This window comes from Emys orbicularis, chromosome 1 (assembly GCF_028017835.1).
Source record: "Emys orbicularis isolate rEmyOrb1 chromosome 1, rEmyOrb1.hap1, whole genome shotgun sequence".
In the NCBI taxonomy this organism is placed as follows: Eukaryota; Metazoa; Chordata; order Testudines; family Emydidae; genus Emys; species Emys orbicularis.
The window spans coordinates 61,035,974-61,063,435 of NC_088683.1; the positions used below are offsets into that span (position 1 = coordinate 61,035,974).

The 27,462-nt window shown below is 38.4% G+C and overlaps 1 protein-coding gene across 1 annotated transcript; it reads right to left on the bottom strand.

The window, feature by feature from the left end:
- Positions 1 to 4,736: 4,736 nt before the first annotated feature.
- On the bottom strand, positions 4,737 to 26,277 carry SLC38A4 (solute carrier family 38 member 4). The gene is made up of 15 exons (XM_065406398.1): positions 26,143 to 26,277; positions 24,184 to 24,274; positions 22,214 to 22,329; positions 18,714 to 18,787; positions 18,506 to 18,598; positions 16,664 to 16,745; positions 16,479 to 16,561; positions 16,309 to 16,367; positions 15,612 to 15,890; positions 15,411 to 15,490; positions 14,170 to 14,270; positions 12,986 to 13,110; positions 10,032 to 10,176; positions 8,665 to 8,762; positions 4,737 to 4,838 (listed from the first exon to the last, which is right to left on the bottom strand). Exons 1-15 carry the CDS (start codon positions 26,259 to 26,261, stop codon positions 4,737 to 4,739), a joined length of 1,647 nt encoding a protein of 548 aa, XP_065262470.1. The 5' UTR covers positions 26,262 to 26,277.
- Positions 26,278 to 27,462: the final 1,185 nt, after the last annotated feature.

Here is a 27,462-nt window from a genome sequence, read left to right on the forward strand (position 1 = left end):
ATGCATTGTGTACATCGAGGGCTTTTGTGCCTGCCATTGTTAGGAGAAGAGCAATCTTTTGCTCATCCCCCAATTGATTTGCCCCAGCGTTGTTCATATACAACTTAAATTGGAGAACTTACTCTACAGCACACACTGCAGCACAGCTACAGGAAGTTGGGGAAGCAGGGATCTGTGTCTGCTATTCCTTGCTAGCACTGGGTTAAAAGGCTGGTTACATAAACATTTGTCATGGTTGAGTCTGACGATTTGGTGCTTCTGTCCCAACAATTTGTATGGAGAAACATATTTTGGGCTATGTTCTTCCTCAGACAAACATGCATGGTCAAAAAGAAAGGCTAGCAGCAAATTACATTTTAAAACTCCATCTCTAACTTAAAAGTTTTAAAACAGAAAATTACCATATGCTATCCACGCCAAATAGCTACTGTATTTAGGATATCCCAGTAAATATCCTGGATGACTCTATCATAGAACACACAACCCATGTCATTTACATGCATATAGCCACACAACCTCTTCTAGGTGCTAACTTCTCTTTGCAGTGTAGAAACTGCACAGATCTATGAACAGATGCAAAAGTGGGGACTGTGAAGAAGCTATTTTATGAAGGAGGTGGCACTGTTTGCTGCCTTTCTGGTTTGAAATATATGTGGAGATATAAATCTCCCGAGGGCTGAATTTTTAAAGTTTTAGTGATGCCCCAAAGTGCAAATCGGTCTGACCACCAGAGTTTGTAATGCTGGGAAATACTGCAGGTATGGCAGCAAGCCTGGCTGATTTCTATCCACTAGAGTAATCTTTATTTAATATGAATAGCCCATTAACTTTTAAAAAGTTGTATTCAAGCCTTGATTCTCTGAATTTAGATGATCCGTAAGCTTCATTCTATTCAAAAAGAAGCAATATCACCCAATGTTATTAATCACACGAGGTCATCTGTCTAGTTCCTGATTCCATTCCTGATTCCATCTGGATAATCAGAGTCTGACTTTTATTTTTGAGCTCCGTGAGCACTTAAGAGAGATGGATAAATAAAGCATGTGCAAGAAGCAAAATCAGCAGTCAGAGCAATTTCCTAGATGTGGTGAAGGTAGACAACATCTATAGCTGAGTGACACATATCCCCAGCCTGATATTAATGTATAATCACACAGTGATCCACTAGGCAAGGCAGTAATATTCTCTATGGGGGATGCAGAGGAAGGAAAGGGCAGTAGCAGCCAGAGTGCTGCAAACAAGAGTAGAAGGCAAAATTTTCCTAAAGCCTGATATAAAAGAAGAGGAATAGAGGCTTTTAATGTGAGAAGGGTATTTTAATTATTATTTATTATTGGATAACAGCTTGAGCTGGTAGTTCAAGGAAAAATTATTTTGTTTCAGTCTCCATACATTCCACAAGGGGACAAGTCACGGTAGGCGGCATGGTTATGCTACTGCATTGGATGTTCAGTCACACAATCCATTGGGTTAACTAAGCAGAGAAAGTAAATAAATGATCAACCTTGTATGTGCATCCCAAAGGCCAATAAAGTCATAAATATTTTTGTATACTATTAGCGGCACAAAGCTTAAATTAAACATATGCCCAAGATTTTAAAAAATGATTAGTGATTTGGGGTGCCCAATGTGAAACACCTGAAAGAAGCCTCATTTTCAGAAAGTGTTAAGCTTCCCAAAATCAGGCCCCTTTAAGGAGTCTCAATTGGGCACCCAAAATAATTAGTCAAAATCACTACTCTTTTTTGAAAAGCATGGCCTGTGATTTTGTTAAAATAATACTGTACACTTATATGGTGCCTTTCATCCAAATATCTCAAAGCACGTATCAACAGTTGCTAAGTATTATCCTTATTTTACATATGGAGGAAACTGATAAATAGCGAAGTTAAATGACTTCCCCAAGGTCACCTGGCAGCACAGTGGAAGAATTAGGAATAGACCCCAAGTTTCCTGACTTCCAGGCGGCTGCTCTAACCACTAGAGAGTGCTGCTTCTAGCTTTGCTCCTTGCCTCATTTAAAAACAAACAAACCAGAACATACCAACTTAAAAAAAATCAGCAGTCTTTTTGAAAAGTTAATTTATTATGCATCAGTATACATTTTTGTAATAAAAATCCTCCCAAGGCCTAAATATTACAAAATGAACAAGAAAATTCAACGTCAGTCATCCCCAAGAGGTGCTAAATAAATTAGTATATAATACTATTGCCTATCCCGCAATATGTGTGGCAGCTAACTCTGCATATAGTGGGAAATATGCTGTAGCTTTAATGTTTGACATTTTATAATGAATCTGAAAACTGTTTCTGAACACAGTTATGGCAGGTTCAAGTTAACCACTCATTTTTCATGTGAAACCAAATACTGTCATGCAGTGAAAAGGCGGCAGATTGCACTATTTCCCTATAGTTTTTCTGGTTGTATCTTTACTGCAGTTCTATGTCAGGAGAGTTAGATTAAATAATTATCAAATATCTGAATGCATTTCCAAGTCCTCGATGAGCAGTCCCTCCAAAACCAAAACACAATTATAATTCAATGCTGTAGTCCTTCTACATGCATAATTTTGACTGATGTCAATGGGAATTTTGTGTGTGTGAAAGGATTACAGCATCAGACACTGATGTTAAAGATGTTCTGTATCAGTGCAATGCACTCCCTTGTTTGTATTAATCCCCTTAAAGATCCTAACCAAAATAATATTGCATTTTTTTCTTAATAATGAATACATACCTAGAAATGTGCTCCAGGATACCAAGGTTACAGTACTTTTATATAAGAATAAAATAGTACACAAAAAGATATAACTCAATTGGGACCATTTCTTTGAGACATTAATAGCTCTGTGTGTGTACACACAAACAGTAACAGACACAGTCAATTCTATATCAAACTAAATAGGTTAGTTAGACAAACCATAACTCTGCATGGCTTTACTAATTAATACACGGCTGAATACACCATAGTTTTTAATTTTCAAATTTAAACAATTGGCTGAATTGTAGCCTAACTTGTGTAATCCCACTGAAATCAGTGGGCCTGATTCTCCACTCAGTCACATTTTGTGTCGATCTAATCTGATTCCACTGACTTGATTTGCACTGGTGAGAATGGAGAAAGCGTGTGCTCTAAATTAGATCAGAACTTACCCCACATGTCATTAAGTAAACAGCCAGAGCCCCTAGGCTAGTGAGTGCTAACTAACCACCCATGTAATATGTAACTTCTCTTTGTTTTGCTCAACTGCCTAGAATGATAAACTTGCTTTTGAATTAATACCTTTTCCTTTGTATTGAATTATATAGCTTAATTGTATATGTTGACTTAATGCTAACGCATACATATGCAAGCTAAAATATATTAACAGTAGAAACTACCTAGTTTTGTAATCTAGGGCAAAAATACAGAATTGTATAGCATATATAGACAATTCTTAGGAGAAGAGGGGCCTGTATTCTTGCAATTTTTTTATAAGATGATATTGTAGTAAACATCAGAGTGTCTTGTTACACAGGTAACAGCTTGGGCTTTCACAGGTATTTGTCAAGCACTGATACATAAAAATGAACTTTTTACAGACCCAACAACCCAATCTGTTTTCTTCAAAATAGTATAAAGTTTGTGGCTATAAAAACAAAGAACTACACATATAAAAAAATCAAAAATAATGTACCATACGTTAACATTCTGATAGGTAGAGAAAAAGAATATATACATAAATATATATATAGTAAATCACAGTTTCCTGCACTGAACACATCAAATAAAAATGTATCAAACAATACTGGGTGGTGTGCTTTCACATGCCTTGTGGTCTCCTTAAATCTCTGAGTTATAATGGAAGACGAGTTTATAGACAGAATACAACTTGTTCAGTGACCTAAATTCACACCTGTTTACAAAAAAACCCAAACCCCACACCAGAACCACCTGCAGCTCCCAGCACAGATATATATAATAACAGAACAATAGCTATGTAGAAGTCTTATTTAAATACAGGCCCCAGCCCTGCAACAGAATCTATGCAGGTGAAACCCTGCCTCAGAGGGCAGTCACATCCGTGCAGGAGTCCGCTCACTCAGATCTGATTGTAGGACTGGGGCCCATGTTGGCATGTTTTCTTGCTTTATTTTGAATGAGGGTTTAACAGCTGTAACACACCTGATGACTGACAGTACAGGTAACAACAAATTTAACATTCAGCTTTGTTGACTGGTTGGTCAAAGTTGTCATCTTCCTGACTTGAAAGATCAATGATACTTAGATTTCAGACCACTTAGGTAGTTCCGGCCCTTTCTCTTACATTCTGCCCTGCTTTTAAGCCATATCCATGTATTTCAGTTATAAAAAGGCACTAGCTGATTTTTTGGACACTGCTTTGTTTTCCAATACTCTAGGAACTGTAGTTATCAAAATAATGGGGGGGGGAATCGATTTTTGAAGACTATATGCACAGTTACTCTTATTGTGCTTTTGGGAAAAAATTCACAACACGCATTTTATTATAACCTGTATAGAAATGTTCAGCACAGGTTTTTAAAGTATAAATAACTATCCCTTGAAAGAAGGATGATTTAGTATTCCATAGGGTTCTAGTGGCATTACTAGTCACAGTCTTTGGAATCTTGCAATTATTAGCTAGGAATAACACTCCCATCTAGGTGTCAAGAGTCTTTTGGAGCATGGTATCCAAGCATTTTCTGTCTGAGACGTACTTTCACGGCTGCACAGGTTAGTGATGTTTGGAACTTGAAGAGTGGTAAATCCAGTCCAATGCAATTAGAATCATGCTTCCGAGCATAAAGATTATGCCAACTATAAGAAATATCAGAGCCTGCAATTGGGGAAAAAAAACATATCAATATTGAAAATATGTTAAGTCACAGAATAATTCTACTGGAATCATTTTCTATATCTGTCTCCGACTAGGGGCCTGAACCTATGAAGTTCTACTTGCATGAGCAATCTTTGATAGTCCCTCGGTGAACCTACCTGGTGAAAGTTACTCCTGTGCAGAGGGCCAGCATGAAGCTAGTTCACAATTTAAGTGCCTCTGCACAGGGGTGAATGTCACCATATGTGAGCAAGGCTTTGCAGAATGGGCCCTAAACAACCACTTGCTAGTATTTACTTGCTTCATTAGTATGAACACTAATATGATTTATGTATCGTCTGGTTTTGTTTTACCTTTAAAAATGGCCACACATGGTCTGATACCAAGAACAGCTTTTAGTATTAAGCCCTTATGCCTTGATTCAGGAAAGCACTTGTGAATGTGCTTCAGTCCATCCCTATTCAGGACAGCACTTACGTACGTGCTTAAATTTAATGATGTGGTTAAGTCCCAGTGACTTCAATGGGACTTACATTCTCAAATTCTGAATTGGGACCTTTAATGAGCATAATCTTAGGACATTCCAACTCCTGCCACAAAAATTAACATTGTATTCAATCTAAGTGCAGGATGATAAATTCTGAATGTTTCAGACACAAAGAGAAACACCGGTGAATAGACACAACTTCGCTCCAAAAATCTGCAAAAATATATCTTACGTAGTAATGTAGTTATTGAAATGTTTATTCTTTTTATCTATTAATATGTATAAATGAAACTTTTTCCATGTTAAATATTTCAAATAATTATATTTATGTATATATTATCAAAATCTTTTCTGATTAATTTTCAATCTATACTTTCCCAAAAGATATTTGTTTAAAGAAATTATAGATGTTCGTGTTCAGGAAAAGAAGACATTGATATCACTGGCTAGAGCCTAGCATGATATGGATACCTGCTGCGGATATATAGGCCATGTCTCCTGTATATTTACTAACCTACCTCAATCAGGATCTTAAATACCTCTATTAATCAGTGTTACAATATCCCTGTTAACTGTGACGTGTAATCTCCCTCCTAGTCCACTGCTGACTACTTCTGAGGGAGACTGTCACTTGTTCTAAAGTATGTGGCAGTTGTGTGTTATGTCTAGATGTTAACTAGGGACTGTTTGAAATGAGTAAATGCCTTTTACATGTGGTTTAAAACAAATGTTAATTCAGCCACACATTGCCATTTAGCCCATCACAAAATGATTGTCCATTTAATGTTTCTCAAACAGATGCCTGTACCAGTTTACAAAGGTAACTTCCACTATGCTATGAATAGACAGATGCAGTTTTAACACAAATAGCATTGGTACAGGGTCCCTTGTACAGTCCTACCAGTCCTCCTTATGCCTACATTGATCATTTCTTCTAGCGTAAAAGGTCAGAGACAGACTCCTGCATATACAGATTATAATCTAGTCAAGGTTTGCATGCTTCATTATTTGCCACTCTGGAGCAGATGCTGCAGTGATAAATCTTGTTCTGTTCTAATTTTATGATGCTCATCTAAAGCCAAACTAAAATAATTTCATTTATAATGGCTAGTTCTACCCCAGCCCAGCCAGGATTCCAGCAGCCAAAGGCTGCTTCTTCACTAACCATGTTGCAGGTATTTGCATTGCAATGTGGGTAACATTGTGGGCTACACATTGCCTTCAGCCCGTGCATTAGACTCTCAAGAATATGAATAGAAGCACTATGCCCAGATTGGGAGCAATACGTGAGCCCTCTATTTTTAAAATAATACAGGGTATGCAAACACTGCAAAAAAAAAAGTGTTCTTAACTTGGATTAAAATAGCAGTGATGACAAGACAACTTGGCTTTTAACTCGGATTCGCAACTCGAGGTAAAGCCAATAGAGAAGCCTGGGGTTGCTAACCTGAGTTAAAAGTTGCTATGTCTTCACTGCCATTTTAACTCAAGTTAAGACTACATCTTTTCTTTTTCCTGCTGTGTAGGCATACCCTAAGGGTGAAATCTCAGCCCTATTGAAGTCAATGGGAATTTTGCCATTGACTTCGATAGGATTTCATCTTTTGTTAATATATTTTGTACATTCTCCAGAGCTGTTTTCTCTTTATCCTGCACTGGTCAGCATCCCCAGTAGTGACTCCTCGTGGACATCTTCTTAGCAATCTCCACAAAAAGATCTCTATTCTGGTGGCTGTGGCTAGCCACAAGAGCTTGCTGCACTGACCAATGCTTCTCTCCAGATGGCAAACAGCTCAGCACAGCTCCAAGTGGCTGTCTGAGACATGTGGTAGGGCTTCTGAAGTAATATCGCAGCAATGCTGATGTACTACCATCCAGCATCAAATGGGCAAATTCTGACCCCAATCCAGTTTTTAAACGGGGAGGACATCCAATTAACTTGACACCAGAGCAGGTGGGGGCACACAGGTAGACAGACAGCTCAGTAATAGTTGCCCACAAAGCAGTGTGAGATAGCAGCATTGCGTGCACATGAACAATGGACTGAACTAATCTGATTTGCATTGAACTCAGTTCACTTTGAAGGAGGACTCCACAGTTTGCAATCAATGCGGATTTAGTGTGTTATAATTAGGCGTGGCAGAATTCAATTTTTATTTTTTTTTATAGTTTTGATGGATTATATCAGTTTATTTTTAATCGTTATTTGATTTTTGTCCATTTAAATTTTCACAGTTGTGGGAAATTATGGGGGAATCACACAATGGAAGGGTGTCAGACAACAGTTACGTAATGATGGTAGACGTTGAGATTCAAAAAGTTAAAGCTTTATAACCATTAAAACACAAATTGTCAAAATATACAGAGCAAATATCTTTAAATCAAATGCTAATAAGTTCTTAGGTGACGTTTTTCTGACTTTAACTATCTGTAAATTTCAGTTATTATTGATGGAGATTTTTGTGTATAGTGGTTTGTGTGTGTGTATGGTGAAATTGATGTTTACTGGCATTTACCAATTAAGAATCTAATCCAGGGGAGGCCAACCTGTGGCTCCGGAGCCACATGTAGCTCTTCAGAGGTTAATATGCGACTCCTTGCATAGGTGCTGACTCCTAGGCTGGAGCTAAAGACACTAACTTTCCAATGTCCAGAGAGTGCTCACTGCTCAACCCCCTGCTCTGCCCCCACGCCACCCCTTCCCCCAAGGTCCCTACCCCTTCCCCTGAGCTTGCGCACGCGAAACAAATGACTGCGGCGGGTGGGAGGCATGGGGAGTGAGTGGGAGGTGCTGATTGGTGGGGCTGCTGGCGGGCGGGAGGCTCTGGTGGCTGGAGGGTGGGGAGCTGATGTAGGGGCTGCTGATGTATTACTCTGGCTCTTTGGCAATGTACATTGGTAAATTCTGGCCCTTTCCCAGGCTCAGGTTGGCCACCCCTGATCTAATCCTTCCAAGCCTACCTACAATGAAGTGTGTCTTGTGTACACAAGCATTTTCAAACCGGATTAATTTTTCTTAATCTGGTTTAACCCCCCTGTGTAGACAAGCCTGGCATTTCTCAAGAGCACTAATGTCCTGAATGCTAGTCAAGGACCGTAGGATTCCACTGCTCTTTTGAGGGACTTTAGAACCATCTACTAGTCAGCTCCTTCCCTTGTGTAAGATCCAGTGTTGCAGCTCATAATATAGGGCAAAATCCCACAGACCTTGTACTGCTTATTAATTCTAATGAAGCCAATTTGGGCTCATAATTGCAACAATCAATGTGAAACAACCGCTAATTGTAACAAAATAAAACAAAAAAACCCTCCTCTTGTAATTCCCCCTACTTTACTCACCCCAATCTTCTGGGGTGACCTCAAGGGTTCTTTCTTGACAAGCCGTAGATAGAAGGCAGCAGGAAGAATGAAAATCAACATTGTGGCAGCCGATGCACCTGGAACAGAAACCATAATTGAGTTCTGGTTAATATGTAAACATGTACAGCATTTTACAGAAAAGAAAGTATACCTGGAATGCTAGCTACAGGCTCAGATATAGTTCAGATTGTGCAAGGGTGTTCATTATAACACCATGTTTTCAGTTAGTCATAACTTTTTTACATGTTCACCCTTCAGACTGAAAAAAGTATCCCATTTGGGAGCAAAGGATAGGGTATAGCAGTGTTATTATTTCTTTGAGGGGCATCATCTGCTTTTTTCCTATAACTATCTGACTTCAAAAATGAGCTGCATATCAGAGAGAGGCCAGTCACTTTGGACTGTCATGTTTTCCTCCTTTGCTTTTTGGAACAACTAAAAGACACTCTCTTTATCCTAATAAATTATCAACAATATAGCAGTTTTGTGGTATTTCCCTAAGTCAACATATTTCTGCCTTTGAAAATTACAAAAAGTCATACTCTTTTAAAAAGATTACAGTAAACTGTGGGTTTGTGCTATGAATTCCATCTGATAGTTCAATTCAGATTATTTCAGTGAGTAACAGTTCCCAAACTCTGGACAGGAAAGCTGTTCTTTTAATCACTGGCAAGGTTCTATCCACTGTGGTTTAACTTACTATACAATTATTCATATTTATTTTCATTGCATAGTAAGATTATTCAGAGTAGAAAGTTTTCTAACCAATAATATAATAAAAAAGAGACTATAAACTATGTTGGCAATTCTGCTGAGTGACATAGACCTTCTTTACAGACCAGGAGTGGGTAAAAAACAAAAAATGAAAAGGAGACCAGTACTATAAATGCAGGGGAAACTTCCTCCAGGAGTATTTGGAACTCCTGACTCCTCAACCAACACTTTCAAACTGACAGAAAACACGTGTGTGTGTGTTGGGGGGTCAGGGAGAGAAATCTTTTTCCTAATTCTTTTTTTTAATCCAAATTTGGAAATTCAATACATCTTGACCAGTTCTATAGATGGTGGAGTTTCTTAACTCTCAAAATTTGAAGTGAAACTTGTTGACATTTTTTGTTCTCTGTGACTTACACAGGCTGCCAACTAAAGTCTGGTACCATTTAGCTTGGATGAGTCATTTTCAGTCTCTTTTTTTTCTTTTAACCCTTCCAGTGCAAAATCAGGAATAAGTGCACTGAAGCTACTGCATTGTAAATGAGACAAAATTCACTTCCAATATATGAAAGTGAGACATTTTGTTTTGATACAGATTAACATCATAAACTGAAAATATTCATGAAACTTACCAATAAATCCAAAGATGTCTTTAATAGCAGGCACAAAAATTACAAGTGTGTTAGTAAATGCAAGAATTACTGCTGCGATCAGGAAATGCCTTATCCAACTGAATGGCCTTTTGGGAAACAACAATGCGGTGACTGATGAGCGGATCTGTAACAGGAAAAATAAAAGCAGAAGATAGTGGATTTTGCAACTCATTGCTCCTTTAAGATCTGTGCTAGTTTTCCAGTGAGGAATTTTAAACAAAGAAATATATTTTAATTCATTTTCTTCCCTTAATGCAATCTCTTTTACCACACAGATGTAGTTTGAGGCTTGGGTTCACAGTTTATTACAGAAGCTCAAATATTTACCGGGTAGAAGACAAGTAAATAGGGTGTAAAAATTAGGGAGAAAAAAAATCTCTTCCACTAAAAGGTGCTGGTATCAGGAAAATACAAAGAACCCCATAACAAATACTAACTAGCAGAGGAAAAATGTATGTATGTATGTATGAAATATAATCAGATGAGTTATTTTAGACCTGAACCTGATTCCACTGAATTCTGTGGGAGGTTTACCGCTTACTTCAGTGGTACCAAGATCAAGCTGTAATTTATTTCCATTTTAAAATATATAACAAAATAAAAAATAAACAGCTATGAGGATTATAACATTCAAAACTGTATTTATAAGACGTATAGAGAGCACATTCTCTTTGCTTATTGTGACTTCACAGATTTGAACATAGTTTCTATGCTTTTGTACAAGCAGAGATAAGTAGGTAAAAGGTCAACAGCAAATCCATTTGGCAACAGCAGATAGTGTTACACTGCAATATTGCAAAGCGGTGGAGAGATCCTCAGGGTGGAAGCAGAACAGTGTATGTTCATATACTTTTAAAAAACATATGCTCCAAATCATTCCCATCTTTTAAAATAATAGCTGATTCTGAACTAGTTGGGTAATTCAATAGGAGTATGATTTTCTGTCAGACTTGGAGTCTTTACATTTAAAAAAATATTGAGAGATCTGCATTTTAGAGTTTCAGGTCTAAGTGTTGTGAAGAGATAAGTGGGTTTAAAATAATAGATTTTGAATTTAATATTGAACTGCTTTAAAAATTCTAGGCCAGGCCCTCATGCTGATTTATACCAGCTAAAGCACTAGTTTCTTTCTCTCTACTTGTGACGTTTCCAGTATGTTATATCTGGCATGTGGTTCCACTTGAAATTAAACCTGTATTTAAGTTTCATTGATCATTAATGCCATACAAAGGTAAATTTAAAAACTCTGATATTTGAAGTATAATTTTTTGTAAAAGAATAAAAATGCCAAATACTTCAAATAATTAAAGTTACAAATATTGTTCTCGAAATTAAAAATGTAGAGAAAAACTAATTGTTGGTCTAAATTTCATGATTCATTCTACACTGCTCATCTGAAGTAATACTTCAATAATGCTGAGCTGGCTAGACTGGCCATATAGAATCACTCAGTACACTGGCTTTAGAATATCTGACACTGCGTCTTTGGAGTTGCATTAATAGAGCACTTTATGACCGTGATATCTAATTGCTAAAACTTTATTTGATAAAAATCTGGCAGATGTGGATTTTTTTATGCGGTAATCAAAACGGTGTTGCCTTTTAGCCTATTTTCAACTGCAAAATGATCACCATGGTTAATAGTTTAACTGTGAAAACAAAAGTGATATTTACACCACAGCTTCAGGACTCAATCCAAGCTAGCTGAGCAGATCACTTTGTGTGTGTTTTATACTGGGGTTACACCGTAACCTCTCAAAGATATTTCTAAGGGCATATATTCTATTACTTGAGCAGTTATCATTGCTTTTAAATACACATCAGTATGTCTGTAAACAATACACATTCAGGACTTATGATTCAAAATGTAACCTTGCTGTAATGCAAAGGCCATCATGCAGCAGTACCCTGAGAAACCCAGAACTGCTGAGAGGATCAGTCAGCTGCACAGGAGCTGCTAGAGCATGTGGCTAGGTCTACACTACCCGCCTGAATCGGCGGGTAGAAATCGATCTCTCGGGGATCGACTTATCGCGTCTCGTCAGGACGCGACAATCGATCCCCGAATCGACGCGCTTACTCCACCAGCGGAGGTGGGAGTAAGCGCCGTCGACTGGGAGCCGCGGCAGTCGATTTTGCCGCCGTCCTCACAACAGGGTAAGTTGGATCTGATACGTCGAATTCAGCTACGCTATTCGCGTAGCTGAATTGGCGTATCTTAAATCGACCCCCCCCTGTAGTGAGGATGTAGCCTGTGATGCAGATAGTCGGAGCTCGATCAATAACAGTGTTGGATTTGGTTCTGTATGGCTGACTGCATTGACGTCCCAGAAGCTAGTACATCCACTACTTCAAATATGAGCATAAAAAGTAGGGCTGTCGATTAATCGCAGTTAACTCGAGCAATTAACTAAAAAAAATTTTAATTGTGATTAATCACAGTTTTAATCGCACTGTTAAACAATAATAGAATACTAATTTAAGTTTATTATAAATATTTTTGGATTTTTTTCTACATTTTCAAATATCCTGATTTCAATTACAACACAGAATACAAAGTGTACAGTGCTCACTTTCTATTGTTATTTTTTATTACGAATGTTTGTCCCAAGAAGTTGCTCAGAATCACTAACACGCCAGCCTAATTTTGCTAATCTTGTTAAATACAGTACACAGGAGACCATAGATATACTTGGCAATAATCCTTTGGCTTTGATATGCTTCAGTTTTTAAATGTTCAGTACTCCGAGTTACCCAAAGTGCAGCTGTTTGTCTCAGGTGAAATATAAATGAGAAAACAGAAAATGTCACAAAATCCCAGGGCTTAGTTCTCTTAAATGTTAAAGTATGACAAAATTAATGTAAAAATAGATAATTACAGTCCATGTGTATAGGCTGCCCAGATTTAATCTTCAGAAGCTGTATTTACTTACAGGGAAAAGGACTATGGGCACAGTCAAGGTGACCGCTACGAGCACTGCCAGGCGAACCAGCAGAAGAGGGGTGTCGAAGGTGTACACTTTGGTGTATGTATGAAGTAATTCATCTTCAACTTCTCCTACAAAAGAAAATGAAAACAGGCTTAAGCTCATTCAGGCACAATCTATATTTTCAAAACTAAGATTTTATAACTTAGCAAGATGAAAGAGGATGTGTCCCTGCAGTTGTGGTCAGACACATGTTACTGATTAGACACAAAAAATGCAGTTTTGCTCAACATCAGTCCCTTTGTGGTAGAAATATTGATAGTAATAACATTCAGCATTTATATAATGCATCTCATCCAAGGATCTCAAATTACTTTACAAAATGTGCTATATAAACCTCAGATGGGGAAACTGAGGCACAGAGAGGCAAACTGACTTCCCCAAAGTGTGTAGAACTCCTGGCTTTCAGTCTGGCACCCTAGCCACTGAACTAAACTGCTTCTCTAAAAGGGACAGTGGACACTTGTGTTTTGAAAATATTCCACGTGCAGTAATTATGTGCAGCACTAACTGTTCTGTGCCATATGCTTCCATGTCATAATGGAGGAACTAATAAAGTAAAAAGCAGTGCAAGTTTAAGCTGAGTGCAGCAGCAGCAGTAACATATGGTCTACTATGTCTACAGACTAAGTTATACTAGGTAGTCCCTCCCTATGGCCTTTTGTACACTAGCATGTATTGCACATGTTTTCAGGAAAGGTGAAGCTGCAACAGTGGTGTAGCAGTGGTGTAAGAGCTAGAGACAGAAGTGCTCCATTGTTTTGTGAAAACCTGCTGAGTATCGCCAGCTTGGCTTCCTTTGGTCATGTGGAAAGTGCAGGGCCGCCCAGAGGGGGGGCAAGTGGGGCAATTTGCCCCAGGCCCCGGGCCCCGCAGGGGCCCCCATGAGAATATAGTATTCTATAGTATTGCAACTTTTTTTTATGGAAGGGGCCCCCGAAATTGCTTTGCCCCATGCCCCCTAAATCCTCTGGGCGGCCCTGGGAAAGTGTGACATCTACAGCATCTTGTTTACTGAATGCATGCAGTCATGACACACACAGCTGTTCATTCTCACCAGCAGGTACTGATAACCTCTAAAAGAAGAGAGAAACTTCTACAGAGAATATGGCTTTGACTCACTGACTCACCGTAGAAGGTAAGATAACCAAAGAGAGCAGCAAGCAGATACATGATCAGCATTCCAGCAATGGAGATGTTTGAAACATTTTGCATCCTCTTTCGTGACCGGCTGGGTAAGAAGGGAAGAATAACAGTGTAAATAAAGTCTATATTGTATGTATCTTCTAGTGAACTAACAGTCCAAGCTGTATTCTGCTAACATTGTCACTAGTTAGTGAATTCAAAGCAACTAAACCTAAATCAGTGTTATAACAAACTCAAGTGAGTTTCAAAGCCCACTGTTTCAAACCCCAGTATCACACTGTACAGAACAGCTAGGAACGATTTGTATATATTAAGGTTTTATATTCAATTGCTAACTTGATAGTGTTAAAATTTAAATGTATTATAACTACATATTTATATAACATCAACTTCAGGCTGAGGTTTTTTAAGTAAAAATGTCGGTACTAAAATATAAAAGCATTGTTCCTAACTCTAGGCCCCAAGCCTACCATCAGATTTGCATGAACGCACACTTGTGTCAATGCAGAGCTACACTGAGGATCAGGGACCGACAGAAGAATAGGCAAGGTCAATTCTTCTTTAAAATGCACATCAGTTAAATATTTTTACAAGAAAGTCCTGAATTAGGATTGGCCGGAAATGGGCATTAAGCATCCATAAGTTTACTTCCTCAGAACTCAACAATGCTAAGATATGGAGTAATGTAAACTGGCTAGCATGGACACGTGTGATAAATTACTGCATCTGATTGGCTGTAGCATAAATTTGGAAGAAATAATTACTGACTAATGAGAATTCAATCAGACCGCATGAGAAAAATCTTTGCTACATGATACAGTCCTTATTCCTACAGCCAGATCCTGCAGGGCAGATCTTTGCACCCACCTAGAGTCAATGGGACTCCGGGAGATGTAAAGGTGAGCACTGACAGATACAGGTGCAGGACTGGAGCCTCACTCATGAAGATGTTTTTGGTGTTCTGCAACACTTGAATTCACTACCATAATAGAAATGTTTCCAAATATTTCTGGTGATTGATATTTCATAAAATTTCACTTCATTTCAAGGAATACCAAGATTTATGGTCTCTTAAGGTAAGTACTGACAAAGGTAAACCTCAGGTCAGTAATCCTGATGTATGTTTTATCACCAATATCTGCTTTTTTATGATCTGATGATTGCTACTGGGTTAACTATGGAAGTGTGTGACAATTGTTTTTAAAAGTAAAGTTAAGAGCCTTACTCTTTAAGTTCACTGTATATTGGTAGCACCTCAGGGTGGCATACGAATGCAAATGCCAGGATGGGTATTGTATAGGCAGTCTGAAAAACAAAGGTGTTTAATATGAGTATTCACTACTGAATCATCTGAATTTATCGTGTTTGGCAGCAGTTTAGTTGTGGAGTTAATGGCTATAGACAGATTCTATGGAATCTCCCTTACCTGTGAGTTAAACACAAAATATTTGGGTTCGCACATGTCATCACTATTACTATGGGCTTCATATTCCACTCCACTTGTGTGTAGGGTGTCTTTTGCCTCCTCAAAACCCGTGGTGTGCCCAGGTGTATTGTCCATCATGAAATTCACTCTAGAATTAACAGACTCATTTGGTAACATCACTAAGTGCATCGGAACTGAGTTGTTGTTGTAGGTCCAGTTTCCAACACTATTTTCCAGGACAGGGAGAGGGCAAGGTATTTGGGATTTCTTGTAGATTACCTACAATAAGAATGGAAAATGTCAACACAAGTCTATAGCTTTGAAAAGGTGGCTTCTATTTACACCCTTGACTGAAAACATTAGTGGCTGAAAACTTAATGTTTTAAGGTGGCAAGTTGTGATTACTGCCCCTGCTTGGCTAGGAATTGAGCATATCCTATTAGTTTTGTTACTCTGCCTCCACCTTGCTTTTTGTCTCAGCTCCCTGTTATGTTTTGCTTTTTAGACTGTAAGCTCTTTGGGACAACGACTGTCATATACAGTGCCTAGCACTATAGGGTTTTGACCAGGCTGGCCTCTAAACGCTAGTAATAATAAATAAGTACAGAGAAGACATCTAAAGTTTCTTAATTATTTACAGATTCTGTATTTCCTACTTTTGGTTATAGCTAGTGATATATTTCATATAGTCACATACCACAGTGAGAAAGAAAACCATGCAGGTAAGTGAAAATCCACTTGTATAACCAAGGTAACCTTCAAAGAAAGAATAAAAAAATAAACATGCAGTTAAACCACACATAAATTCAGATGACTAATCAAGATAAGAAACAAAATAATATATTTTAAGTAAGGAAATAGTTTTACCTAAATTTTTTAGAAGGGAAAGTGGAAGAATAATTCCAACTGACACAAGTATAACGAGGTAGTTACCATTCAGGTACCATTCTCTAAAGAGGGGAAAAAAACAAATCAAACCAATATTAATCATTTCTGCCAAGGTTAACTAGAATATTTTCGTTCAAGTCATAGGTCGTGCAAAACAAACATACCCAGAATTCTCTTCAAGATGCAGAAATGCTCGGATTACTTCAGGAAGTTCATATTTAATAATAAAGAGGTAGCTTGACATTGCTGAAAAAACAAACACATCAGCTAAGTAAAGTAGAATAATATAGTTCCAATGCAGGGTCATTACTATTAACATTCTTTAAAAAAATAAGAGAAACGACAAACTATATATTATTTTGAAAATGCAATATATACATTGATTTTAGTCAAACTTGCTTAACTATATGAACATGTAGATGAAATGAACTACAGAGTCCCGTTTTCAGAATTGGGTGTCTAAGTTATGGTACCTAGGCAGTTCTGTATTTTGGCGCTCAAATCACCATTTATGTACCATAATTGGCAGTGCGAATAAACAGATGATAACTTGACAGTGCTCCCTATTAATACGGTAAGAGCCATATTCTGAACTAAAAGTAGCTTTCAGCCTTAGAATATAGAATCACAGAATCATAGAATATCAGGGTTGGAAGGGACCTCAGGAGGTCATCTAGTCCAACCCCCTGCTCAAAGCAGGACCAATCCCCAGACAGATTTTTTACCCCCGTTCCCTAAATGGCCCCCTCAAGGATTGAACTCACAACCTTGGGTTTAGCAGGCCAATGCTCAAACCACTGAGCTATCCCTCCCCCCAATATAACACGACCTGATATAACATGAATTCGGATATAACGCGGTAAAGCAGCGCTCCAGGGGGGCAGGGCTGCGCACTCCGGCAGATCAAAGCAAGTTCGATATAACGCGGTTTCACCTATAACGCGGTAGGATTTTTTGGCTCCCAAGGACAGTATTATATCGGGGTAGAGGTGTAGTTATTATTGAATTAACAGTGCACTCGAGTTGCTGTTATGCTGAAATATACATTCTTACCCCATCTCTTTGTTTGTTATTGTAAATCCTGCTGCTCTGATGGCCTATTTTCCTCAGAACTCTCCATCCATTACTCATAATAAACTTGGCTGCCTCAACTTCTGGCCCCCCTCTTCCCAAACTGTCAACCTACTTAACCTTTGTTTTCCCTGTGTTACATTCCTCTCTCATCAACTAAGTATAATTCCTTGTCTAGTTAAACTGTATTTGATATCTGGGCTTCACTAGGGAAGGACAGAAGCTGAGACACGGATGTTTGTTATGCACTCATAGATGGGGTCTTTGAAGAGTCATAGTAGCCAGTCAGAAGAGAAGGACTGATTGTGCAATTCTCTCTGTTGTGAATGGCTACTATTTTAGTACAATTATTATTAAATTGCTATACAATTAACAAGATTCTTTTGCTTTGGATGGCTGATTGTGATTGGCAGCCAGATTATAGAGGTTTCAAAACAGTACAAAGTTTTAAAACACCGAGACCATACACATTTCCATTTCATTTCCAGTGAGCTAAGGCCCAATCCTGCAACTTTTACTCACATGGGAAATAACTTGGGACTGTTATGCATGTAATGGGATGTCTCATGTGAGTAAAGTCTACTTGTGTGAATGATGGTTGCAGGATCAAGCTCTTAGGGAGTGGGAGCTGAGGGTGCTCAACATCTCACAGGATCAGGCCCAAAATAAAATGTGGCATCAAGAGATAATTGAGCTGGAAAATCAATTGCTGAGCACCTTTCTCCTATTTTTTTCTGTTACTGTGAAAAGTAATGTGTCTGCCTTTTTTTGCTATGCACATCACTGGGAACCATATACTCCACTGTGCTCAATCCATGATGGCATCCACATCAGCCTGAGGACATGTGCTACCAAGGGAGACCAGTGTTTATTTTCATTATGGAGAAAAATATTAAGCTTTAAAATATTTGTTTATAAGAACATTTTGCCCTTACCACCAATATTCTGCATTGTAATCGAAACAAAAGCACCATATTTTCCAGGCCATCCAAATGCCTTTTCACCTAGATTTTCATATATTAGGGAGCCTAGATGCAAAGAGAAAACATGGTGGGCTGTAAAAATGCACATTGTTAAACACATTTAAAGGAGAAATATGTGCATGCAACATGAACATTCAGTTAACCAACAGTGTCCTCATACCTCCTTCTTTTGAGGTCTTCAGTAAAAGGTGAACTGAATAGAGTGATAATATTGCTATACTGAGCAGTAGGATTCTGTAAGGAATAACAGAAATTAGAATCTTGAAGCTGACAATAGAAATAATAAATTGACTTAACAGAACATATATTGAGTTGCTCTCCATCAGTTTAACATGTACATTGTCCCAAAACCAGTTTGAGTACTGGAGTCATTGGCCATAATAAGGCAGAGGTAAGCTTAGGCTGTAATTTATTCATACATCCTCTGGCAACCTGAACATGCATGTTACACCATCTTAGCTTGCCTCTAGAGACTTACTTAGATTCACTGAGGCTCCGATTCTGCATTGTCCCCCAAAGGCAGATTCCTGCACCCACATAGAGCCCCAGTGAAGTTAACTGGACTCCGTGTAATCGGACCTTCCAGAATCCAGGGCCTTAGACTCCCACCCATTTACCGACATGTAACTTAACCCTCTCTCCTTACCCAGCACCTCTGAACCATCTGAAAAACCATAACAACTTCAATGGGAGCTGTTGGCTACCCCCTATGTTTGAAAATCAGAGCATTTGGCTGCCTAAGAACCATGGAGCCTGAGCTTAGGAGCTCATATTTGACACTATAGATATATAGAGAGATCTCATGTAATGATCAGGGATAGCAAAGACCACTGTATGACATTGGAAATCTTGCTTTCTGAAAGCATACAGCACTAGCTTCTAACCCTGGCGGGCAGACTGTGACATACTGATTCTTGAATTCATATAATTCTGACTACCCTCAAGCTTCCTCCACATACTATTTCAATTCTACATGATTTCAATGGCTGGTATTTTGAGAACTACTGATGCAAGAAACTAATGCTTTATGTAACTTTTTCAGGGCAAATATCTACCCAGCAAATATCTCCAACAACTGGTGATGGGACACTAGATGGGGAGGGCTCTGAGTTACTACAGAGAATTCTTTCCCAGGTGTCGTTCTAGTGGGTCTTGCCCACATGGTCAGGGTCTAACCGATCGCCATATTTGGGGTCTGGAAGGAATTTCCCCCTGGGTCTGATTGGAAGAGATCTTGGGGTTTTTCATCTTCTTCTGCAGCATTGTGCATGGGTCACTTGCAGGTTTAAACTAGTGTAAATGGTGGATTCTCTTGAAATGATCATTTGAGAACTTCAGTCACTCAGCCAAGATTATGGGTTTATTACAGGAGTGGGTGGGTGAGGTTCTGTAGCCTGCAGTGTGCAGGAGGTCAGACTAGATGATCATGATGGTCCCTTCTGGCCTTAAAGTCTATGAGTCACTATATTCTGGGCAGCATACTGCTCACCACCTTGCCTTCAGCCTGTGAAAAGCTCCTATAATCACTGCATGACTGAGTTGTACATATTTTGGGGGAGATATTCTGGGGTACTCTATGTAGCTACTCCCCTATTAACCAGAAGATTTTGGTGAAAAATCCACACGGGAGTTAATGCTGATCATTGCAGCATTAAGGTACCAATCCATGGCCTTCTACCCATGCAGAAAGGTACATAAGGAATTGAACGATAGCAAGGCTCCTGAATTAGCTATAGTACAAGAGGAAAGAGGGACTGGGGTCAGTGTAAAGGTGATGGTCCACCATGCAGGTCCTTAGGATCCGTGTGGCGTTGGGACCTGAGTTTCTTGTGGATTTTGTAGAGCTGTGGAATTTCCAGGCCACATCCCCTGTCCCCTCCATGCAGCTGCAAACCATCCCCCTATGTGGGGAGAATGCAGGGAGGGTGCTACAGGGTTAAACTTTCTGAACTTTAGGAACCTTTCTCCCCTCCTGTGGAAAATCTCACTGAAAGGGAGCATTCGGGCCATCTCTGAACAATACATTAGTGACAGTAAATATAACCTGAATTAGGATTAGTACAGCAGTTTTCATTTGGCAAATGGAATTTTTCAATCCTTTTGAAAGCTAAAGTCACAATCTATAAGTACAGGATCATGTATAGCAAGTAGATGCCTGACACTGAAGTAAGGATATCCTCCACAAACTTGTCTGCTTTTAAATGAGACTCTCCCCCACAAGAAGGGAGAATGTTCTCATTCCCAAAGTATGAAACTATGATAGGACAGAAAGTGAGCTGCTGGGTGGAGAAAGGGGTTTATGTTTGTTTATTATTAGATGGCACTATTTAAACATTATCCCAGTCTAAGGGTGACAATTTTTATTTCTGCCAAAGCTAACATGACTGGCTCATGATAGTGGTTATGTTAAATTTAAGATTCATTAGCCATAGTTTTGAATGTGCGGAACCCTAGCAGTTAGGATTTAGAAGATGTAGTAGAATTTTTTTAGCCATGGCTAATATACAATGGAATAGAGATACTTCATAGCCAGGTTGGTTATTACTGAACACCCTAAGGAAGAAGAGTTTTTGAACTCTAAAGAGTTTTTTTAAAAAGCCTTTCAAAGTTTCTTGGCTCTAGAGCACTCCCTTTTAAAACCAGTTTCCATTTCTGTGGGAGCAAATGCTCTCACTAAGACATTTAACTACCTGATTTGCAGGTGCTGTCAGGTAGTTAGCCGTCAAAGTGGTAGCATCTGCACTCATAATTAATTTCAGGCAAAAACTCTGCATCCAAAAATAGGAGATGCCATTCTCTCTTGGGACCTAAGTATACAGTTTCAGAGCCTGCTGCAGAGTTTTTGTTACACAACTTTCAAAAGTCAAGAGGAATCACACAGAGAAAACTCTGCAAGCTGATCTGAAGGTTTACTTTTTTCCAGTAATGTAAAGCAATCACCCACACTGCATTCTAGGCTTTCTACTAAACAAAGGAGGATTAACATTAAGGCCCACATAAACAACCAGATTATAAAACTAAAGCCACTTACTAAAGTGGGACAACTTTTAAATGTTGTCTCTCAACCTGATAGGGGTAGCCGGGGATGTCTGTTGGTGTCTATCAAAGCATATGCTGTGTACATACCGTATGTCAGCGACATGCCATTTCTGTCTTCAGTGGTACAGACAGACTTTAGAGAGAGTGGCTGACATTAAATGTTGGTAAATCTGTAGCCATATTTGCATTAAGCCCCCACTTTCTGTTTCAGGGCTAGAGTTATATGGGCACAAAGTATTCTTCCTCCATCTCTACAAAGTTATAATTATAAACATATAAATAAATGTATACTTTACTGCTTGTGTGGAATTGCCTGTATTGAAATAGTGGGAATGCTGTTGTTATTTTAGGAGAAAGAAGTACACTGTCCTTCCAATTTGGTTTTTGACTGGACAGTATAAATTCCCAGCAATGAATCTAATACAAAACACAGCTGAAATTAGGGTGGTTTATCATCATTAGACAGATTCTTGCAATACTGTTAAACTGTTTTCATTACTGGAGACCTTAAAAATCTCTTTATCTATAAAATGTTGTTCTTCACTTAAGCATTTTTCTCTAATCACAGAAACACTGATGCTAGCTCGCTAATTATATTCTCCCCACTTTTTGAATACTTACACAAAAAGTATAATTCCTGTGTTGGCCATGGCATATGACAGCCCTAAGATGCCACTCCCCATGATGGCATTGCTCAGGTTAAATGCTGACATTCCAAAGGAAGTAGTTCCTGGATTCTATTGAAAACAACAACAAACATGGTAGTTAAGTTGTGGCTTAATGAGTGCAGTGTAAAACTGTGCTTTTTCAAGTTGCTGACTTTCCCTTCTTCTGTTCTGTTGAGTACTATGGATGTTGTCTTACTACACTGCCTGATCCTACCAACATTTTTTACTACAGAACTAGTACTTACCATTTATTACTTGTATTACCAGAGTGCCTAGGGTCCCTAGCTACCTCAGAGGGCTTACAAGAATAGTACTATTATGAGAACTCCCTTCACTTCAAGTACTGTCACGGTAGTATGTGTTTGCAGCATCAACACAATAGCTTTTTTTGGTCCAAATGGGGTGTAGAGTTATGTCCATACTAACAACCGATCAAAATAAAACTGCCATCAATGACTACAGTTACCCCGTGTCACTAAAAACCATAAATGTCATCTTTTTTGGTCATAACAGGCCTGAATAAAGAAAAACACCAATATATAAAAATGGAAAAAAACTAGCTCTTTGGGCTGTATTCTCATTTACACCAGTGGAGTAACTTCACTGTGCAGTGAATGACTTGGAATTGTTATTAAATGTTTATACTATAGTAGGGTTCAGGTTGTTTTATAGACCACAAACCCACATGAAGGAACCCACACGAAGAAACAATCCTGCCCCCAAAAGTTTACAATATAAGGTCCTGATCCTGTAAAAACATGGGCCTAGAGTCACAAAAGTATTTAGGTGGCTAAACCCCAGATTTAGGCACCTAAGTCTGGGTTTAGCCACCTAAAACCCAGTTTTAGGCTCCACTGTGATTCACAAAGCTCCCAATGAACTCCCTTGGCACCCATGTTGCTCCAGTAAAAGTTCCTGAGTCACCTGTCTTTCTGTCTTTGGGCATTTGCACTGCGGCCTCCTCTAGCTGTCCAGTGCCTGTCTCCCAGAATGATTCACAAAGCAGGGAAAGATAAGCATTGCCTGGATAAGTCATGTTCAGGGATTGATCTGGGATCAGGCCCCTCGAGTGAGTTCACACGAACAGCTGGGACCTCCCTCTCCAGCTTTTAGACCAGTAATTAGGGTATTCATCTAGGACAGGGATCGGCAACCTTTGGCACGCGGCCCGTCAGGGAAAGCCCCTGGTGGGCCAGGCCGGTTTGTGATCTGGTGTAAATAAGATCACATCTGGCCCCACTGTTTTAAACTGATCACATTAAAGTCTGGCTGTAAACTGAAATGTGACTAAAACTGGAACTGCTGGGTGCATGTTTATTTGTTTCGTTTACAGGTTACAAGATTTTTTTCTAACTACCTGAAAGCTTGAACATGGGATTTAAAATTCAAGCTTCTCTACCATTAGCAGTAATAGATATTCTGTGGGCCAAACATTACCCTCAGTAACACCTGTGTAAGTCAATGTAAAGCTAATAGGTGTAACTGGAACAATGGGCTGGCACAGAATTATTGTGGGCAGCATTTAATCAAAGGAACCTTTACTATTGGGGCTAGCAGGGAAGAAAGACCCCAACTTAATTATTAGATGCTAGAGTGAGTTTGCTGGTAGTTGGAAAGAAAATGCCTGTTTACAGGTAAACAGAGCATATTTTATCTAGCAATCATTGAGACACAATCCATGTAGAACCTTGTGATGCCATGTTTATAGTCAGAGTAGAGCTATGACTTCATACTTTAAATGATCCAGGCAGCCAAATTGTAACCACTCTACTAAGGCAGGAATAAACAGAATATGCTGGTAAGATTCTTTGGTGAGCTTTGCAGTAACATTGTTTACATTTGCAAAGAGACTCATGTAGATTGTCCCTACTTTCCAATATTCCTGTTTCTACTACAGTACTTAAAAACTAATAATAAACTTACATATTCCTCCTGATAGTCTGCCAATTTCTTTTTGCCCAGAAATCCATTTGGAAGGAACTTCTGATTTTCTGCATCATCGTTAGCAAATTGACTGAACACAAAGAAATAGCAAAATAAGAAAACAATAAATAAAGTTTACTACACACAAGAGACTAAGGGTCCAATTCAATGCTCACTGGAATCAATGGAAAGACTCCAACTGCATCAGTCAGGCCCTGTATTCAAAACTCCTTACTCAGTTTTATTCAGTGTTACCTCTAGCAAAACTCCCACAGATGTCAATGGGAGTTTTACTGAAGGAAGCACTGCATTAAAACTGAATGAGACACTCAGGATTGGACCTACGAACTTTGTTTAGTTTTAAAAAAGTCTAAACGATACATTGCAGATTTGTAGCGTTGAATACACCTCCCAAATTCTGTCAACAGTGTTGCCTTCCTTAGCAGCATTTTCCTTCCCAATATCACACATCCTGTTAATTTTATTTACATTCTTGCAGGCTACCCCTTACCCTTTACCTCAGAAGCCCTGTATACCAAGTATCCACCTCTCCATTTCTAATCCCTCCTCAAAACACATTTCTGTGAACCCTATCACTGTTAACTCCGCCCCGGAAGAATTGCTATTATTTACTGATATACAATAAAACCACTTCCCACCAACAAAAAGGCCTACTGCACCACAATGTGATAATTCTAACTACTGGTCACTCAGTGCTTTATGTACCATATCTGAACTCTTATGTATTATTTGTCTTTAGACCTCGATCCTGTACTCAGATCTGCTAGCATGGAACCCCTAGAGCATTCTGGAGGTGCAGGGATCAACACTAGCAGATTTAATTGCAAGACCAGGGCCTTAAAATGGAAGATATTGATATGAACCTAAATGGAACTACAGGATCCAAACACATCTGGGGAATATTTGAGTTGACTTTCCAGGTAAACCTTATCTTTACAGAGGATCAATGTGAAATCCTAGATCTCCCCTATTTGCCCAAGTTTGGATCCAGACCTGAACTTTGGCTCATGGCTGTGTTTAGGGGCAGTGAAGAAATATCATATTATTTTAAGAGTTAAATTGAATTCTGGAGCCATGTGTATCATCTAAGAGCAATGGCCAGGATTTTCAAATGTGGGTTCCCAAAGTTATGCTCCTAACTCCATATTTAGGCACTTAATGACGCGGCCTGATTTTCAGTGTTGCTCAGAACCCTCCGGTTCCTATTGATTTTTACTGAAGTTTTGCCTCAGTAAAGCAGGACTTAAAATTGTGATGCTTCTTAACAGTCAATATTAACTTTAGCTCAGAGAATCATTAGATTTCTATTTGATTTCTTGGTCTTAACGGAGTCATTCTCCAGAAATTTTTCTATTAATGAGTAAAGTAAAAGAAGAAATAAACTGCTTCTCTGTATAAAACTTTCAAATTGAAATTGCATGTTTAAAAGGCCATTGCTTTGTCTTGAAATTAGTTTGAAGACTACATATTTTAAAACTAAGAGACCTCTGATCATGTAAATTGCAAACAAACAATTCTGAGTGAAAACAATGTGCTAAAACTTAGTAATTACATGTATCTAGGTGTCAAAGAACCCTGCAATTGCCTTTATAAATATACAGGTATTATGAGAATTGAGTGTTTATGATATTGGACAGCTTGTGTTCAGAGTCATGAACTGGAGAGTCAGTGCTGGCAAATCTCAGCACAGATTTTACCAATGCATCTCACTATTGACCTGGAATATCTCAGCTATTCTACCCACGGCGATAATCATGTCAAAGAGTGCAGTGATTTTGTGATTTGGGGAATAGCCACTAAACAATCAGACTAGTTTTAATATGTGACCTAATCTGAATTTAATTTCAGGATGCCATAAGTGAAAGCCTGGTGCATCTGTTAGTCTTTGATTACCTCTTTTTAGTCTGAACATAAAGCCCTTTTTGTTTAAGTACATACCTGCTAATAGTAGCCTTTTCTGGATCTATTATATCAGTGTAGCTGTCTTCAATGCTTTCTCCGCTATTGCTCTCCTCATCAAGTTTGATGTTGACATTTTGCAGTTCCATGCGATCCATTTGAGTGGTCAGCGCTTTCTAGCTTCTACAATGCAAACAATACTGTACCTTCTGCTTACAGGTTCTCTCCACCATGTGTTAACTTTCAGAACACTCTGTTCTGCAAACAGATCACAAAATAACTCATTAGAATTTTCCTCAAATTAGATAAATGAGTGTGATGTACTCTGTTTGTGTTTGTTCTTTGTAATAACATTAAGAGAGGCAACTGCTGCAGATTGGGAAAATTCTGGATAAATACAAGCACAATACTCTTTTTTTTTTATAAAGCATCTTTCCACTTGGTCTTTCTCAAAATGTAAGAAGACAGACCTACACAATAGATTTCCAACCTCTCTTAGAATAATAATAAAACACAGGTGTATATATAGTCTATCTATAAATAACTATCACTGTAAACAGATTTAACGTAAAATCTGGCAACAATTTATTTGTTAAATTCTTTCTTTTTGACTGATACCCTGGATAATCATTAAGATGCACCCTTAACCTGAGATTAAATACATCAGGGTTGGGTTGTTGATAAGGAAATGCTATATATAAACTTTACTGACCATTGTATGCAGATTATTTTTCTGAAGGAAACACTTGGCGTCTTGAAACATATATTGCTAGATAAGTATGGCTACATGTTAAAAATAATCAAGCTGCTGCTGGCTGCACTATGCACTTCACCCTATCATATCTCAGTTTAATACTTGTCCATCAAAACTTTTAGATAGTTTATATAATTTAAAACTATCTCTCAAAGAGAATTATTGCCTATTTACACAGTTTAATATGCCTTTACTCTCACAAGAGAGAGTCTGGATAAATAATAATAATCATCTGGATAAATAATCATCTTTTTATGTGGCCCAATATAAACCATATACTTTATAATATATATAGTATGATGATTTGTCTTTGGCATTAACATCAGTTTATCTTTACAATCTCAGTTTACAGATACACTTTTACATTTGTTTACTCATTCCCACATTTAATAATAAACCACTAATATTATGCAGTTGTACAGCATTTTTTTCTTCCAAAAGTACTATACCAAAATGACTTAATAATAGTACCCCCATTTCACAGATGGGGAAACAAAGGCATAGAGAGATGAAGTGACTTGCCGCAAGTCATCTAGCTGGTTACTGAACTATGGACCCATGACTCTTTATCTTTGTGCCTCCCAGAATAACACATTAAAAGAATC